The sequence below is a fragment of the Equus asinus genome, chromosome 16 (genome assembly GCF_041296235.1).
Source record: "Equus asinus isolate D_3611 breed Donkey chromosome 16, EquAss-T2T_v2, whole genome shotgun sequence".
Taxonomy (NCBI): domain Eukaryota; kingdom Metazoa; phylum Chordata; class Mammalia; order Perissodactyla; family Equidae; genus Equus; species Equus asinus.
In genome coordinates, this window is record NC_091805.1 from 28077743 (window position 1) to 28096102 (window position 18360).

At 38.2% G+C, this 18360-nt stretch overlaps 1 protein-coding gene across 8 annotated transcripts in view; it reads left to right on the plus strand.

Moving 5' to 3' along the window:
• Positions 1 to 18360, plus strand: part of RPAP2 (RNA polymerase II associated protein 2) — a 72052-nt gene that overhangs the window by 42198 nt on the left and 11494 nt on the right. For 2 of the 8 annotated variants that reach the window (XR_011494850.1, XR_011494849.1), the window contains exon 12: positions 7572 to 7698. The exons of 5 other annotated variants lie outside the window; for them this stretch is intronic. Coding sequence is in view for 1 of the 3 variants with exons in the window: in XM_044749496.2 (XP_044605431.1) it covers positions 2067 to 2085 (19 nt within the window). In the remaining 2 variants the exon portion in view is untranslated. Of the gene's footprint in view, positions 1 to 2066; positions 5042 to 7571; positions 7699 to 18360 lie in introns of those variants that run through there. One more of the 8 variants, XM_044749496.2, reaches the window with a different exon arrangement.

An 18360-nucleotide genomic window follows, 5' to 3' on the forward strand; every position in this document is an offset into this window, starting at 1 on the left:
GAAAGAAAAAGCAGGCATGAGGGTCATTGTTGGATAAAGAGCCTTAAAGAGAGTCAAAAATATGGAGACTTTAGACATGCAAAGAGACACGCACATATAAAGACAAAGGAGGTCACACACTCACAGACATAGGAGGGCCTATGGCAAAAGTTAGCAACCCCACCATTCAGCCTTTTAATTTATTGCCACAGGATTGAACATAGCATACATGAGATTATCTTCCTTTTTTTTTTTTAATAATTATCCTATGATTCAGAAAATCTTCACATCTACTCTCAAATTTCCAATGGAATTTTTGTAGTCATTCCTTGTAGACATTTCTGGAATTCATGTTAAAAAGTGAACTTTATAGCTAGAGAAAAGTGTTTATAGCCAGGAAATAGATTCTGAATGGCAGTTGTAGTCACTGAGATGAGCACAATAAGATAATATAATTATTATAACAATGGTGCTATTCTTTCTATATGAATATTGCAGAGTTTTGTCATTACTAACATTTGTTTAATGCATGAAAGCTGTTTTCAAAATTCATCATGAGAACCACTTAGGAAAGGGTGCATATCCACATACAGAATTTTATTACTATATTGCTATACTGGCTCAAGTCTAACTCTTGTTAGAGGGAAAAATCAACATTTTAAGCAAAGTATGATAATCCAGGAGAAAGAAAGAAAGCTGGGTCTTGAATTTTCACATCTGTATTTAAAGTAAATCAGGGGTTTTCTGTAACAAGTCGTCTTTTCCTGGTAGCTTACCTTGTGCTTTCCCAGATGTATTGACATTAAAAAATTTGAACCACAACATGTAATTTATTAGTGTATACTGATCGAAATTTTATACTCATAAAATCTCAGAAAGAAATTGATCAAATTGAATTGGTACACTTAATGAAATGTACCTATATATAAAAATACATCATGACCCAGGGGCTGGCCCAGTGGCGCAGCGGTTAAGTTCGCATGTTCTGCTTTGGTGGCCCAGGATTCACCGGTTTGGATCCCGGGTGTGGACATGGTACTGCTTGGCAAGCCATGATGTGGTAGGTGTCCCACATATAAAATAGAGCAAGATGGGCATGGATGTTAGCTCAGGGCCAGTCTTCCTCAGCAAAAAGAGGAAGATTGGCGGCAGATATTAGCTCAGGGCTAATCTTCCTCAAAAAAAAAAAAAAAATCATGACTCATTCCCACTTCATTAAATTTCTCATCAATTCCATAGGACTGAAGGGCCACTGTGACTGGAACATTTATTGATTTTTGTTCTATGTATTCAGACCCTAAATCATTACCAAGAGCACACAGAAAGATCTTTTAAAGCAGAGCTTAAGCGGGATTCATTTATTTAACAATGAAGGAATTAATGTCCCCTTAGTCCTCTCATTTTTATTTAATAAACATTATAATTAACAAAGATTCTCAAGAACTCATTACACATAGAAGAACACCTGTAATAGTGATAATTGACCTTTTTTTTGTTTTTTAATAACTGATTAGAAATACTATCAGGTAACCTAGTAATTGGTGTTATTGCTTAAGCACTCAGTTTTAAGTTAATTTTATATCTTAGTTGAACTTTATCAGACTTTGCTCTTACATAGTATATGTTGAAATAATACAAAGTTGAATCTGATTTTCCCACATGCTCTTATAAGATATTAGGCTGTTCCACAGTCATGATGCATGATTTTTAATAAAAATGTGTGTAATATATATAGATAGTCTGCTATAAATATTTTAGTACCTATATACTCTATTATATAATGTTTGTTAATGTATTTATATATTTTGATGTGTTTATATACCAAATTAGAAAACACAATAATTAATTAAAGTGCATTTTATGATACCCCCTCATAGTATATCATATATTTGTTTTTATATTCCTCATAGTTCTCATCTTACCCTTATATAGGAAAACAGAAACTGAAGAATCACTTTTCATCATGGTCACAGTATTCAGAATAGTTTCTTTGAGAAAATTTTGACTGGTATTTTGAGACTTTGTAACCATAGGACACCTCCCTCAACTCAGTCCGTTGTCTCCCTTCACTCTTCCTTTCCTCTTAGGCTTCCCAGTCTTCTTTGACCTCTGTCATTATACTTGAGCCTGTAACACAAGAGTGGACTGTGCAGATGCTGACCTAAAGCTGAGAAATCTAGGGTAAGGTCCAGACCAAGGCTGGAAGCCAAAGAGAAGCCATATAGAAAGCTATCAAGAAGCAGATTGACAGGCCCAAGTTCCTTTGCGTGCCGCCCACATGCAAGAAATGGGAATCGGTTTCCTCAATGACTTCTTGTATTTAAAATGTAACTTTTTCACCCAAGTTTACTATGGAACCTTTGTACGTAGGCCACTACTTTGTATTATGATGATCTATGGTTAATTACAACATAGGAGTCGAGTGTCTCTAAGTGGGTAGCCAGGGAGAGAGAGATGTGTTGTGATCCATGGGAATGATTTGGTTATCTAGTGAAGGAGATGAATACTTCCTTTGTATTGCTTAGAAAGAATAGAGTAGAAAGCGACTTGTGGTAGTCTAACATGGATACATGCTATTCCTAGTTTTATGCCCTTGATGTTCTCTAATGGAAAGCTTTCAAGATCATCTCGAAAAATGTCTGCTTTCATTTTATTTATCTGAACTGTCTGTTTCCAGTGAACTGTGGCCCACTTCCTAGGCAGAGACCATGCAATAGTTTATTCCCCCTAAAAGCTTTGAGTGTTCCCATCGTTAAGGGAGTAGCATGTAAGTCCTGGGAAATGGTATTTAAACAAGCTCGACTTGACCATGATCACTAAACAAAAGCCATCACTGGACATGGGCAGCCACTTTAGGTAACCATCATACAGATAGATACCGGGGAGAGTCACTTCCCTAGGGTACCAGACATGAATGGAAAGATGTGACTAAGGCTTTTTGCCTCAGCAGGTTGTTTTTGTAGCCCACCCATAACTAATTTCCTTAGAGAAATTTGTGAGCATACCATGAAAAATGAAGAGATGGTTCCTTAGAAATGTATTGGTTCTCAGAAGTATCTCAAAGCCTGTCTCCTAATATTCCCAATTTAGTTCTGAGTATTTGAGACCATAATAGAAGATAATTGAAAAATTTTTTATATTTACTTGAATTTTTTTAATTGAGATATAACTCATATAACATAAAATTCACCATTCAAAAGTGTACAGTTCACTGGTTTTTAGTATATTCACTGTGTTGTGTAACTATCACCACTATCTAATTCCAGAATATTTCCGTCACCCAAAAAGAAACCTCATATCTATTAGCTTAGTCCCAGTTTCCCCTTCCCCATCCCCTGGCAGCCACTAATCTACTTTCTGTCTCTATGGATTTACCTGTTCTGAACATTTCATATGAATGGAATCATATAATATATGGCCTTTGTGTTTGGTTTCTCTCACTTAATGTTTTCAAGGTTCATCCATGTCATAGCATGTGACAGTACTTCATTCCTTTTATGGCTGAGTAATATTCCCTTATGTGGATATACACCTTTTTATTCATTCATCAGTGGATGGACATTTGGGTTGTTTCCATGTTTTGGCAATTATGAACATATGTGTACAAGTCTTTGTGTGAACATATGTTTTCAGTTCTCTTGGATATATATCTAGGAGTGGAATTACTGGGTCATATGGAACTGTATTTTAACCTTTTGAGGAACTCCTAAACTGTTTTCCACAGTGGCTATATTGTTTTATTATTTTTTCAGGTTTTTTTAAAATTGAGGTAAAATTAATATGTAACATTATATAAGTTTCAGATGTACAATATTATAACTCAGTATTTGTGTACACTACAAAGTGATCACCACCATAAGTCTAGTTACCATCCGTCACCATACAGTTGACTCCCTTCACCCTTTTGCCCACCCCTAACCCCCTTCCCCTCTGTACCACCAGTCTGTTCTCTGTATCTATGAGTTTGTTTTGTTTCGTTTGTTCATTTGTTTTGTTTTTTAGATTTCACATATAAATGAAGTAATATGGTGTCTGACTTATTTCACTTAGCATAATACCCTCAAGGTCCATCCATGTTGTCAAAAATGGCAAGATTTCCCTCTTTTCTATGGCTGCATAATATCCCATTGTATGTATGTGTGTAAAGATATGTATAAACACACACACATGCCATCTTCTTTATCCATTCATCCATCACTGGATACTTAGGTTGTTTCCATATCTTGGCTCTTTTAAATAATGCTGCAGTGAACATAGGGGTGCATATATCTTTTCAAATTATTGTTTTCGTATTTTTCAGATAAATACTTAGAAGTGGAATAGCTCAATTGTAGGGTAGTTCTATTTTTAATTTCTTGAGGAATCTCCATACACTTTTTCCATAGTGACTGCCCCAGTTTACACTCTCACCAACAGTGTATAAGGGTTCCCTTTTCTCCACATCCTCACCAAAACTTGTGTCTTGTCTTTTGATAATAGTCATTTTAGCAGGTGTGAAGTGATATCTCTTTGTGGTTTTGATTTGCATTTCCCTGATAATTGGTGATGTTGAACATCTTTTCATGTGCCTGTTGGCCATCTGTATGTCTTCTTTGAAAAAATGTCTGTTCATATCCTCTGCCCACTTTTTAATTGGATTGTTTATTTGTTGTTGAGTTGTCTGAGCTCTCTATATATTTTGGATATTAACTCCTTATCGGATATATGATTTGCAAATTCTTCTCCCATTCAGTAAATTGCCTTTTCATTTTGTTGATGGTTTCCTTTGCTGAGCAGAAGCTTTTTAGTTTGATGTAGTCCCATTTGTTTATTTTTGCTTTTGTTTCCCCTGCCTTTGGAGTCAGATCCAAAAAAAATATCACTAAGACCAATGTCAGAGAGCTTATAGCCCATGTTTTCCTCTAGGAATTTCATGGTTTCAGGTCTTAGAACCAAGTCTTCAATCCATTTTGAGTTAAGTTTTGTGTATGGTGTAAGATGGTGGTTTAGTTTCCTTCTTTTGCATGTGGCTGTCCATTTTTCCCAGCACTGTTTATTAAAGAGACTGTCCTTTCCCCATTGCATATTCTTGGCTCCTTTGTCAAAAATTAATTGACCGTATATGTATGAGTTTATTTCTGGGCTCTCTATTCTGTTCCATTGATCTGCATGTCTGTTTTTATGCCACTATCATACTGTTTTGATTACTGTAGCTTTGTAATATAGTTTGAAATCAGGGAGTGTTATGCCTCCAGCTTTGTTCTTTTTCTCAAGATTGTGTTGGGTATTTGGGGTCTTTGTGGTTCCATTGGCAACACTGTTTTAAATTTCCACTGGCACTTTTTGAGGGCTCCGTAGATTGAATTTCCAAGGTCATCTCTTCTTGCCTCATACCCTATAGTCATTTTAGAAGCTTAGATTTGCGGTTTTCCAAAACTTAAATATGCCTATTCTAATTGATTTTAGACCTTCGTGGACTTGTAACATCAACTCATTATGTCCTAGGAATTTCTACCACATATGCAAAATGAGTATCTGTGAATGCTACCCCCATCCCCCAAAAAAGATGCTAGTGTTGAATATGAGACCATATAAATTAAATGTCTGAACCTTAACTTGTGGTACTTATTTTGAATTCCTCAGTATCTATAAAGTTCCTCCTTTTGTTTTTTCACTTGTGCAAATCTTGGATTTGTTTATCTTATGATGTTTACTATCACAGTGCCTTTGTCATTGTGAAGTTTATTTACCTATTTACTGAGGATTAAACAGTAATTAGATTGTTTCTAGCCCCCCATGCTTATTGCTGAAAGTTTATATAGGAAAAATATAATATTTTTTAATTGAAGCAACTTTACCTCCAGCCAGCAGGTCTATGTGGGAATCTAGATATTTTCTAAAGAAAAACTAATGCTTGTTTAAATTTTTAACCAAAGCCTACTTTCTTCAGTGATTTTTATTTTTATTTATTTTTTTTTTTTACTGAGGAAGATTGGCCCTGAGCTAACATCTGTGCCAGTCTTCCTCTATTTTGTATGTGAGACACCACCACAGCATGGCTTGATGAGCAGTGTAAAGGTGTGCACCTGGGATCCAAACCTGTGAACCCCAGGACACCAAAAGGCAAACTTAACTACTATGCCACTGGGCTGGCCCCTCTACAATGATTTTTTACCTCAGAATTTTCCATATTTTTGGCAATTGTATAATGTTAGTTTTTTTATCCATAAGTAGCTGAGAATCCCCAACCTCAGGCCACAATACATGTTAAAGTCACCAAGGGTCCTCAGCAAAAAGATGTGCTCTCCAGCTTTCCCATCCCAAGCAGCAGCAGTGGTGGCAGTGATGACGACAGTAGTAAGCAGCACTTGGCCCTTGCCAGTCACAGCCTCAACTTGAAAAGTCAGTCTCCATGTCTGCTTGTGACATCTTCACATCCTGACTGAGCTCACTGAGAGGACAGACCAAGGGAGGCTAGGAAACGTGAGACTTAAGGGCACAGTTATCCCCAGCCTCAGGGCTCTGCACTGTGAGGGTGATCATCACTGTGTGTGGACACCGCTGCTGGCTTCCATTTCAACCTTAAAGCATTGAAAAAAAGTTGGAGCCACCATTCTGAGATAATTGTTACAGAGCAACTATTATGAAGAAAAGCTTTTCCGACACTCATCAGCAAAGCTGCTCTGTAGATCTGTCACAAACAGGATTTAGATATAAAGTTTTAAAGTCGCTACAGCCCAGCCCTTTAAATAAACCTGTGTATAATATTTCACTACAAAGTGAGTTACAAAGAACTTGTTTCTTTTGAATTAGAAATATCAATGGACAGCATCACTGCTTCCTTATTAATAGGTAATCCTAAAGCATTAAATGCAAACATTATCAGGGCATAAACCATCTGTTATAAGAAAAACATTTTATTTTATTTGGCTATCATAGTCTTTTATAATCAAAGTTTTTATCTCAGTTTTCTAGATTATAGTTCTGAAATAGAAAGCCTGTAATGTCATTACTTCTTTGTGGTATGTTCTTCTTGTCTACTTTCTTTATTTTTCTTAGAAGTCCTTAATAGTAATAGCCTCACATGCCTCTTGATTTTTCAAATTTTGGGACTTTTGCTTTGTGCCTAGCATAAAGTTAAATGCAGTTTAAATTTATGTAAATAATTGTTATTAAGACAAGAGTCTCTTAACACCCTAAATTCAGTCTCATTCTGGATTATATCCTGTTTTTTCCCTTTACACAAGTTTCTTAACCTCATTGTGCATTATTCTGCTTGTTGGCGGTGTGAGGGGTTGGACTAAAATCCAAGTTAAATCAAATTCTACTATGACATGTTTTAAGTAAGAAACTATTCTAATGCAGTTTGTCAAAGGCTGCTGAAAGAGACAATGAAGAGGAGTGTATTTAGCATAGGGAACAATTTATTTTTGGTAACAGAGAGCCGTGGTAACACTGCCCAAGTGTTACTACTTTGTTAGGTCTCTTAGTAAGCCTGGCAAAGAAATGCGTTGAATGATATGGCTAGTCCTTCTGTGGAAAGATTACAGAGTACACACTTAAGTAAGTGGGAAGAACAGCCCCAAGGTTCCTTTACTCTCTTTCTACTCCAGACTTAGTTGACATTCTGTTGCTCTCCACATCAAAGAGAAGGAACCTGCCCTGGAAACAAAAGAAAACAGTGGAGTGTTTTAGCACCTCAGCATTATACTAAAGATGGTGAAGAGCAAAATGAAATGTGTAAGTTGATTTTGTTTAATGTAAAAACACATTTAAAATGCTTTTTTGCTTATAAAATCCTCACTACAACCCTGGGCCTTTTTTCCCCCTTCCACTTTATTGTATACATTTTATTGTGGGAATAAGTCTTATCAATGAATAGGGACATCTTGAAAGCTGTTACTTTATGTCAGAGTCTCTGATTCTTTGTTTGGATCACATTAAAGGAATTTTTTTTTTTTTAGCTGAGGAAGATTCACCCTGAGCTAACATCTGTTGCCAATCTTCCTCTTTTTGTGTGTGTGTGTGCATGAGCTGCCGCCACAGCATGGCTGCTAACAGGCAAGTGGTGTAGGTCCATCCCCGGAACTGAACCAGGCTGCCGAAGCAGAGCACACCAAACTTAACCACTAGGCCACCAGGGCTGGCCCCAGGAAATTTTTTAAAGTAGTTCTAGAATAATGTTTTCCTTTTTTACTTCCTCCTTTTTTTTCTTTCTTTGATGAAAAGATCCCAAGTATTCATTGATAAAACTTTTATGAACTAGGTCTGGTGAAGTAGCGTGGGTTTCTTCTCTGAGATAGTACCATCTGATTGTTAGCTAAAGGATTAATAAGTATGTTATTTGTAGCCCTGATTTTTCTTCTCAAGAGTTTGTTTGGACTTTTTTATGTCTTTCATATCATGCCACAAAAGCCAGCATAAGTAGAGCCCACGGATACCAGAAAAGGAGATGAAATCCACACTTAGCTATAGCATCATAACTATAAATCAGTGTAGAAGCCAGCATTACACAGTGACGGGAAAGTTTTCAAATACTAGAAATCTGACTTGAAAAGTAGCCAACAAATGTTTATTGAGCAGGTGCTCTGGGTAAGACTGTGTCTCAGGCCCTGTGAGGGTACAAAGGTTAAAGCCCCTGCTCCAACACTTTGCAGCCTACTGGGGGTTGAGGAAAGGGGGAATCAACATTGGTAAAGGTAACTACAATAAAAAGTGGAATGTATTAAATGCCAAAAAAGAAGCACAAACTATTGCGGCGGTTCAAAGAAGCAAAAGATCTTGACTGGGAAGATCAAAAAGTTTCACAGAAGTGGAATTTGTGATGGGCCCAAAAGGTAGAAAGGGTTTCAAGAAATAGAAATGAAAGGATGAGGGCATTCTAAGAAGTACCTATAGCATGAAACAAGCAAAAAGAAGAGATGTAGTGAAGAGTACAAGATAACTGGAAAGAGGCTGGGAAGTTGGGTCTATTGTCGAGATAGATCCTTTAATGCAGGTAAATTTGTTGCAGTGGACGTTGCAGGTCATCTCAGTTTTGAGTAGACAGTGCCTCATGACGGCTGTGCTTTAGGGAGACGAGTCTTGCAGAGATCTGTAGTCAGCGCTGATCCTGTCTTCCACCTTGCACCAGTCTTTCAAAGGCTTCCAATTGCTCTTAAAGAAAAATCTCTTATTGTGACCTGCATGGCCCAGTGTGATCCAGCCCCTTCTTCTCCAGCCTCACCTCACACCACCCTACCTTATTCTCCCAATTCCTGCCACTCTGACCTTTCAGCCCTGCTCGTCGTGCTCTCTCTCACCATACCACACAGGTATTCCCTATCCAGAATGTTCCTCCCTCCCCTCTTCCTTTGGCTAGTTCCCCTTCATCTTTCAGAACTTGAGGAAGTAATTCTTCCTCGAGAACCTTTTCCTGACTTCCCTGACTAGATCAAATATCTTTGTAAATAGGCCTTCATACCGTGTACTTATCTTTCCTAGCACTGGTCCTGTCTTTATTTTTATATTTAATTATATGATTACTTGATTAATCAATTTGAAGATTTTAGGGGCTGTTTCTGTCTGATCTTACTCATCATTATATACCCAGCACTTAGCATTGTGCCTAGAGCATCACAGATTTACAGTAAATACTTGGGAGTGAATGAATGAATGAATGATTGAAATTAATTAGGAAGTATCATTTCTTGCTCTTTGTTGATTCCTTCCCTGCTGCCTAGAACTGCTTATTCATCTTTAAAGTTTAAAAGACCAAACAGAAAAAACAAACACACCTGTCCTTTGTCCTTAACCTCCCTGACCCCTCAGACTATCATCCATTCACTTACCAAACTTCTTGAAGAGCTAGTCTGCTCTCAGTGATTGTAGTGCTTTTCATTAATCCCTTGCATTCTGGCTCTTGCCCACACCATTTATGAAATTGAGTTTTTCAAAGCCCCCACTAATAACAGCTTAGTTAACCAAAGAGCACCAAGGCCGTGAACTAAAATGATTACACTGAAAATGAAAAGGGAGAGACCGATGATGAGACATTATAGCTGCAGAATCTATAGGATTCCGCCATTGAGGGGAGGAGGAGGAGTGAGTGTCAGGCATGATTTCACAGTATGAAGAAGGATGACTGGGAAAATACTGGTGCCTTTATGGAAGTGGTAGGAGGAACTAACTGAAAGAGATGATGTGTTGGGTTTAATACCTGTTCAACAAGCAGAGACTATTCCTGTTCAGTTTAAGGTTCAGGCAGATTATCCAGTGAGGCGGTTCCTTAGTGGGTAGTTGAAAATGTAGAACTGGAGCTGAAGAATGGTGAGGAAAATCAGAGACCAAGATTTTGGAACCAGCATTGGGACGAGTGAGATCGCAGAGGTGGAAGGTGTTAAATGCATAGTCGAAATGAAATAGAACCTGTGGAACAGCCGCATCCACGCCAGGGACACCTGAGAAATACAGAGAAAGCAGAAAGAGGGGGAAAACAGATATTTTTTGAACATCAACTGTGCAAACACCGTGCTAGAGTCTTGACATACATCATTTCATTTGATTCTCACAATTCAGTGAGGTCAGTGGTGGTGTCCCACTTCTCAGAGGAAGAAACAAACTCTGGAAAGACAAGCACTTTGTCAAGCTCACGGCTGGGATTCAGACTCATACCTATCTGACTTCAGAATGTGTGCACAGTGTAACTCAGAAAGGTATGTGTACAGCAGAGCACTGTCGAGGAATCCTGAGGGGGTTTGAGGTTCAGGAAAGAGGTGGTAACTACTTTCTGAGAACCAGGTAGTTTTCCTCTGCTGAACAAGGACAAGGACTAAAAAAGCCTGTGGTTTTGGCAATTAGGCGGTTGTGGGTGACCTTCAAGAAAGCGGTTTCCATAGAATGATAGGAGTGGAGATCAGATTGCAAGGGCTGCTCTACGAGACAGTTGTGAAGACGCTAGACGTAGCAAATGTTGATGACTCTTCATATGGTTGGCAGAAGAGGAGAGGAGGGAGGGATTATAAGCCATAGGACCTGATAAATCTGCAGAAGACTTCTCAGGGTAGTGGAGGCTTTGAGCGTGTTGGTAGCAGAGGGGAAGGCAATGTTAGACAGGCAGAGTGGGAATACTAAAAAGACAGGGCAACTGAGGGCATGGGGCCCATGAAGAAACTGGGAATGTCCTCAAAGGCGTATTTGCCTGTTACTTTTTCTTCCCTAACCCCTGTCACCTACCTCCCTTTCCCACGTGTTTCTCTCTCTTTGCCTTGAATGTCAGTGTTATTGGTAACATTTTGCCTCCTATACTTAATTTCAAAAGTGAATGAACCAAACCTTTTATATTTCTCCTTCCAAAAATGCGTATTAGTAGTATTGTTTCATTACTTGCTCTGATTGTTTCTTACCTGCCTCTACCACATGTCGGTGATCTGCCCCCCAGGAGAATCAATTCAGGACGGTGTTTCTAAGCTTGACCGATACAGCCACTATGTTTAATTCTGGTGACTTTCTTTTTAATATTGATGATTTTCACATTCCCTGCCTTCTCATCTTTCATGACACACAAATCAGTCTTAGGGACATATGCATGTACTTCACCAAAATATGTGTATATTTTATGTATATACACATCTTTTATATATATATACGTGTGTGTATATGTATGTAATATAAACTTTCTACAAGAGAGTAAGAGACTTTCCATTAGTCCAAAACTTGTGTTTGGACAATGTGTAAACAGTACTAAACCAGCAAAGATGTCTACAGTAAGTGAGGTGAATTTGAAACTGTTTCTTACCAAAACAGTCTCCATGCAGCCAAGGACATCGTCTAGGTTACTTTTGTCTCCCTAGTTGCAAGCACTCGATTTGGCACTTAGTAAGCACTCGGTGAACATTTGTAGAATAAATCAAATGAATGAATGGACAAGAAAAACTTGGATAAATTGTTGATGTTATGGACTTCAACATAGAATTGGGAGCACTGATAAAAATTGCATTGCACAGGAAAAAACAAAAATAGTTGTTTACTATTATGAATGAAAAGAAGGACAGTGACCCTGTATCTCTGTAATGATTCATATTTTCCAGGGTGGGTATAATCTGATAAGAAGGTGACCATTTAACCTAAAAAGAATTGCTACTTTTAACCAAATCTAGCATGGCTTTTTTCACAAATAGATTTTTATAAAATCTTTAATAAAATTAATGAAAAACAAAGCTAGATGTCAATGTGAGATTATCTTTTAGCTCATATAATTATAAAATTAGTGAACATTGTAATTTTTTTATGTTTCTTTGATTTAAAAACGTTATTCCAAATACTGCTTTTCTCTTATATTTTATGGACTTACTCTTTTGTCTTCTGTGGACTGTTACATAGAAGAATTGGTAATAGGGCAGTTAGTCACCAGGTATGTAGATTTGGCACTAAATCCTTTATTTACCTGATGCATCACAGACACAATTTTGGAGAATTCTTTAAATGTTTTACGTGTTGATATTTGTTCGTTGAATTGGAAGCATTTATCAAATATTAATGGGTCCTAATGGAAAATTTCACTCTAGAGGCAAACTCTTCCTTTAACTAGTTTACTAAATGCGTTTTATTAACTAGTCTTGCAAACTTGAATGGAAGTTATAAGGAGAAAAAGATTCCCAGGTGCATTGAGTGCATGTTAAATGCAAGATCCTAATCGCCCAGTGTGTTTTTTCTCTGTTCTCTTTAAACACTTCCATTTAGATTGTGTGTTGTAGAGACTTAACACCTTTTGAATATTCTCCCTGCTTCTGACTTTTCTCATTCTGATAGTACTAGTTAACAGGAAAGTCATATGGGTCTTGGAGGCAAAATTCAAATCTTCCATTTTACTCCTTGTTTAAATATTTTTACAGAGCTTTAGAGCAGATTATAAAGGCCGAAGGGTAAAACCAGGCTTGGTATTACCTAGTTCTCACTATTGCTGTTTGTGTTGCCCTGCTATCCATTTTGAATGAGGCGTTTGAGAGGTGGCTGTTTGCCATTTTAGTGCAGCTCAGGTGTACTCTGGCTTAAAAGATAGGGCATATCAAAATACACAAGTCTTAATACTGAACATTTCAGTGGAGCAAAAGCACATGGGAAGCTGCCACCGCTGCTGGTGAACACTGCCATTTCTGTGGAGGTGAAATCACATTACAGTAACTGGATTGCCCATACTATTTTCAGTTTCATTTATTTACTGATTTTCTTTCCAGTGAGTTTTTCAGGCCCCATATTATGATCCTGTTCATCAAATGGAGGTTTTTAATCCCAGTGAGTGACAAATCAGCTGTACTGCAAAAATGTTTAGTAAGAATAAAGCAACCACCAGGTTACAGCTGGTATTCCTGTGGTTTCAGAGCAGAGAAAAATGTTGCTCATCTGAAACCTAAGACTTACACAACTTTCACGTGCTCCAAAAATCCTAAAACTATAAAACTAAATGCCACTAATTCTCTGTAGCTAAGTGATACATTGAGATAGATGGTTATACATTGACAGTAGGAATAAAAATATGTACTCTTTCCCCAAGGAAAGAAAAATAGACATTTAGGGGGCCAGCCCCGTGGCTGAGTGGCTAAGTTTGCGCTCTCTGCTCTGGCGGCCCTCTGGTTCGGATCCTTGGCGCGGACATGGCACTGCTCATCAGGCCACGTTGAGGCGGCGTCCCACATACTACAACTGGAAGCACCCACAACTAAAATATACAACTATATACTGAGGGAATTTGGGGAGAAAAAGCACAAAGAAAAAAAGGAAGCTTGGCAACAGTTGTTAGCTCAGGTGCCAATCTTTTAAAAAAAAAAAGGAAAATAGACATTTGGGGAAAAAAACTTTTCATATAATTTGAAGGAATATATGAATCCCCTATATCCCAGGTTAACATGAGGAAGTGGAGTTGGCAAATGTAGGTTTCTCTTTTGAAGAATTTGATGATAAGGGTAGGAGGAGATTGAACAGTAACAATATATTTTGGATAAGAGAGACTTAAGCATATTTGTAGGGTATGGAGAAGGAGCCAGTAAAGAAAAATAAAATGAACATGGTGTGGGGGGTTAGATATACATGATGGAACAGGGTCCCAGAGGAGGCACAAAGAAATAGGATCATGGTCAGAGGCAGGAATAGCTTTAACAGGAGAGAAGTACTCCATCTTCTGAGACATGAAGAAAATAAACGAAGAATAATGTGGTTATAGATAAATTTTTAAGTAGAAGGGAGTGATTTTTAAATCATGCCTGACCATTTCATTTTTCAATGAAGTAGGATATAAAGTTGTGTTCTAAGAGTAAAGAGATGACTGTCGTGTAGAGAGTGAAAATAGTGGTAACACAGCAGTCGTTGAGGAGATCTGGAAAAGGAGCTAATCAAGGGCCAGAGAAGATTGACAAGTGACACCACATGCCCAGATGAGGCCAGAGATCATGGATTTGTAGTGGTATCGATCTGCAAAGTTCCCTTCTTCCTCCCACTCCCGTACCCCCAGTAGTGTTCAGCCATCCTGTTGTGGGTGTGGAGAAAGTAGCCTTGACCTCAGGTTGTAGTTTTGATGAATAGGAAAGCTAAGAGAAGGATGCAAGTGATTCAGAAGAGATTAATTCAAGAAATTAGGACAAATATAACTGGCAAAGGATAATGGAATTATCTTAGGAAGAAAATTGGTTATCCCATTCAAATATTTGTATCCCTCTCCCCAAAGTTGTATCTTCAACTCTGACATCTCTCCTATGTTGCAGACCAAAAAAAAAAAAAGTATCTATGTATTTATTTTTTATGCTGGGTATATCCATTTGATATACCTTCAGGTAATTCAAACTCTCAGATCTGAGATTGAGCTCACCTTCCCCTTCAAATAGTCCCTATTTCTTTTGGTGGTATTTCCATTTCCCTAATTACCCAGAATTAAAATCTGACTTGTCTTTGGTGCTTCTCTTCTCCTTTTCCCCCATATCTAATCAGTTGCTAAGTCCTGCCTCTGTAACTTCTCTTATAAAATTGTTCTTCTCCTTTCCCACTGTTCCTAACCCACCTCCGGCCTTCATTACTTGCCTAGACTGCTGCACTTACAGCTTTCCTAAACAGGTCTCCTTGCCGTGTGTCTCTTCCCTCAACCAGTCCATACTTCCTCCAGCTATAAGAATAATCTCACTAAAGCTTAACGCTGATCAGGGCACACCTTTGTTCAGAAACCTAGTGACACCCCAGTTCCTACCATGTAATTTTGCTTGAAATTCAAGGCCCTTCTAAAGAGGCCCCAACCTGCCTGTCCAATGTATTTCTCTTTTGTGTCCTTACCTTGTGACCACTGACTGTTTGCCCCTACAAGTATCTTTGTTAGCACTGTGAACTCTGTTTAGAATGCCTTTCCTTTCCATATTTGTCTGTTGTAGTCTTCAAGGCCTAGTTCAAATGTTGCTACTGCTTAGAACCCTTTCTTAACCCCCCAGAGGTAGAAATAATATCCTCCTGGTATAAATTTCCTGTAGAGGAGACCTTTCTTTTGGACCGTATTATCTTCTGCTCTGTTACATAGGCATTTATGTAAAGATCTCATTTCCTTTGCTATTCAGTATACACTAACAGTGTAGTTAACAAGTATAACAAATGATCAGAATTGCACAATTTATTGAATTCAAAAATTTAACAGTGGCTCTCAACACTGGTTGTACATTAGAATCACATAGGGAGCTTTTAAAAAATACTAATACCTGATTTAAAGATTTTGATTCATTGGTCTAGGGTCGGGCCTGGACATAGGTAGTTTTTAGTTCCCTCAAGTGATTGTAATTTGTGCAGACAGAATTGAGAACCACTGTTCTTCTATTGCAATTGTCAGCGTGCTAGGTAGAGATATGCTAAATCAGTTGATTCAGCTATGTCTGCCAGGATTTGCTTGCTTAGAGGCGCTTCTTAGCTTTCTTGTAAAGTCTCCATTAGTTGATGATGTTGGAAGGTGCTTCTTGGCTGTCACAGAGAAAAGATGAATTAGAAACAATAGAACTGTCAGTTTTCATTAGCATATTTTATTTTGTAGTGGCAGATTTCAAAAATTATTTGAAGTGCATATGCAAGTGGGCCTTTGAAATCATAAGGTCTACTCAGTTCTTAAAATGAATCAGATGTGAGTTTTTGTGGTATAGTGGTTAGAAGTGTAGACTAGTGGGAGTGCTGCTGGGGTTGTTTGCTCATCTCTTAGTGACTATGTGACCTTAAGAAAGTCACTTGAGCCTCACCTTGGAGTTAACACTTGCTGCAGCTTCACAGAAGGGTTGAAGATCAACAAGTCTGTTTCATAAAGAAAAAATTATTTTTACAAACTTGGAAATCACTGTAGCTTCTTATGTTTAACTCAGTGATTGAAATCCTGCCACAAAGGGAACACCTGGGAAAAAGAACCTGCGTTGTTCAAAGGAAGTGAATTCATTTGCTCCAATTTAGAAAACCACTGACCACCCATTTTAAAGTATCTGAATTATAAATTCAGCTCTGACCTCGTGGCATTTGTTTCCTTGTCAATTGTAAAGCTATGTTTACTCTTTCCTTAAAAACAACATGAGCAGCGGCTTAGAAAAGTGCCATGAAGTAATTACCTCTGCGTATGGCCCAGTCTGTGTTATTTTGTGGAAAAAGAAAACCTCTTCCAGAAGGTGGCTTTTTTGGTTCTTTCCCTGTGCCCTGGTGGCTACTGTGTTACTTTGGGGAGCTAGCCAGGGGCCACAGATTAATTACTTGCATGCTGAGGAGCCGTGAATATACAGATTAAGTTCCTTTTGAAGGTTTATATTAGAATTTTTTTAACATCTGAGAGAGGCATTTTGCAAAGTGTCTTGGGTTTGTGTGAGCCCTCAAATTTCTGAATATAGATGACATTTTGACCCACTGTCTTACTGGTCACAGCTCTCCTTTGTTTCAGTTTTGAGTGTATGTTTGTGCAGATGGAGGCATTCTGGTTTAATCCTTTATCGTTCAGCACTTGTTCACGTAGAGAAGGAGGGACAATCCCAAACTCATTTTTTTGAAGAAGACAAAACATGGGTAAAGTGACAGTTGTTGCGGCCACGTAGGAAGAAATTAATTAAGCTTGCTAGATAAGCAAGATCCCTTTGTGATAAAGGTGTCCGTTTTTAGCACTGTTCTTAATCAGCATGACCCTGGATAAGTCCCTTACCGGGTACAAAGCCTTCAGCTCTCAAGAGGAAGCCAGCTGGATAGGCTGAGGCTGAATGTCACTTGGGGAAATCAGGTGGTACAGCCTCATAACAGAAGACCATGCAGTAAAACCTTGCCTTTCAGAGCCTTCGTTTACCCAGGCCATTCTTAATAAAGTTGCCTCATCTTCCCAGAAGACTTTTGTTTTTGTTTGATTCTAAGCTCCCACAGTGTCAGGTATTATAATATCTGTTCTGTTTTTATTGGTAAAGTGACAAGCACACTGTCTGTGCATGTGAACATGAAAAGTATTTCTGTTTAACAGAAATACTCCTCTTACCTTCTTCCCAGCCCTAACTTCGAAGGATGAGAGAGTGTTAAAAAAATTTCTTTTAAGCCCACCGTTATCTTTTAGCAGTTTCTGCATGTTCATCACCTTGATGCCTGGTAATCAGCAGAACAGGTTCCCTACTGCAACAGAACTCTGTATGAACCTAGTAATTTCTCAAATCTGATAGGTACAGAAAAGTGTGTGGCTTTTCACTTCCTGTCCCTTCCTCCAACCCCAAACCATAGAGAAGCATGCTTTCTGGTGACATTTATTCACACATTCTCAGAGCTCTTTCTTTCCTTAAGATTATGCTGAGTGTGAGGGTGTTGTTCAGTGTCATTTTATACCAGCCTACCAGTTTGATTCTGTGAATTTGGAAATCAGTGATAAATACTCAGGAAACTCCCTCTAAGAGTTATTGCTTCTCTTAGTTTTGAGGGTTAGGTTGTGGGATATCTGTGCTAGATCATTTCAGGCAAGCTGCATTTTATATTCCCCAGTGGGAAGGAGTGCAGTGAGCAAAGCAATAGAGACCACAGTCGGGAAGGCCATTTAAAATCCAAGTTCGGTACTGACTTACTGCATTACAGGAGATGGAAAACAGAGAGTTCCATCAGTTGTTTAGCTCCACTTGCTCAATAAACCACAACTTTAATTCTTTATATACCTTTCTCTGTTGTTAGGATACAAACCAGTGACTCAAAATTATAGGTAGCTTACTTCTGAGGCTTAATCAAGAGTTTGTACAGCTCTAAATCCTTGGCTATGAGGATTTATAAAAATGACACTTTTTAATTAAAAAATCTCTTTCTTGTTTCAGTTGTCAAACTTTGAAACTCCTCTTGCTACCGCGTATAATAATTCCTGTTAACCAGATGTTGTTTGATAGCTCAGTCATAACAAATGGAGGGTGCTTGTCCTAA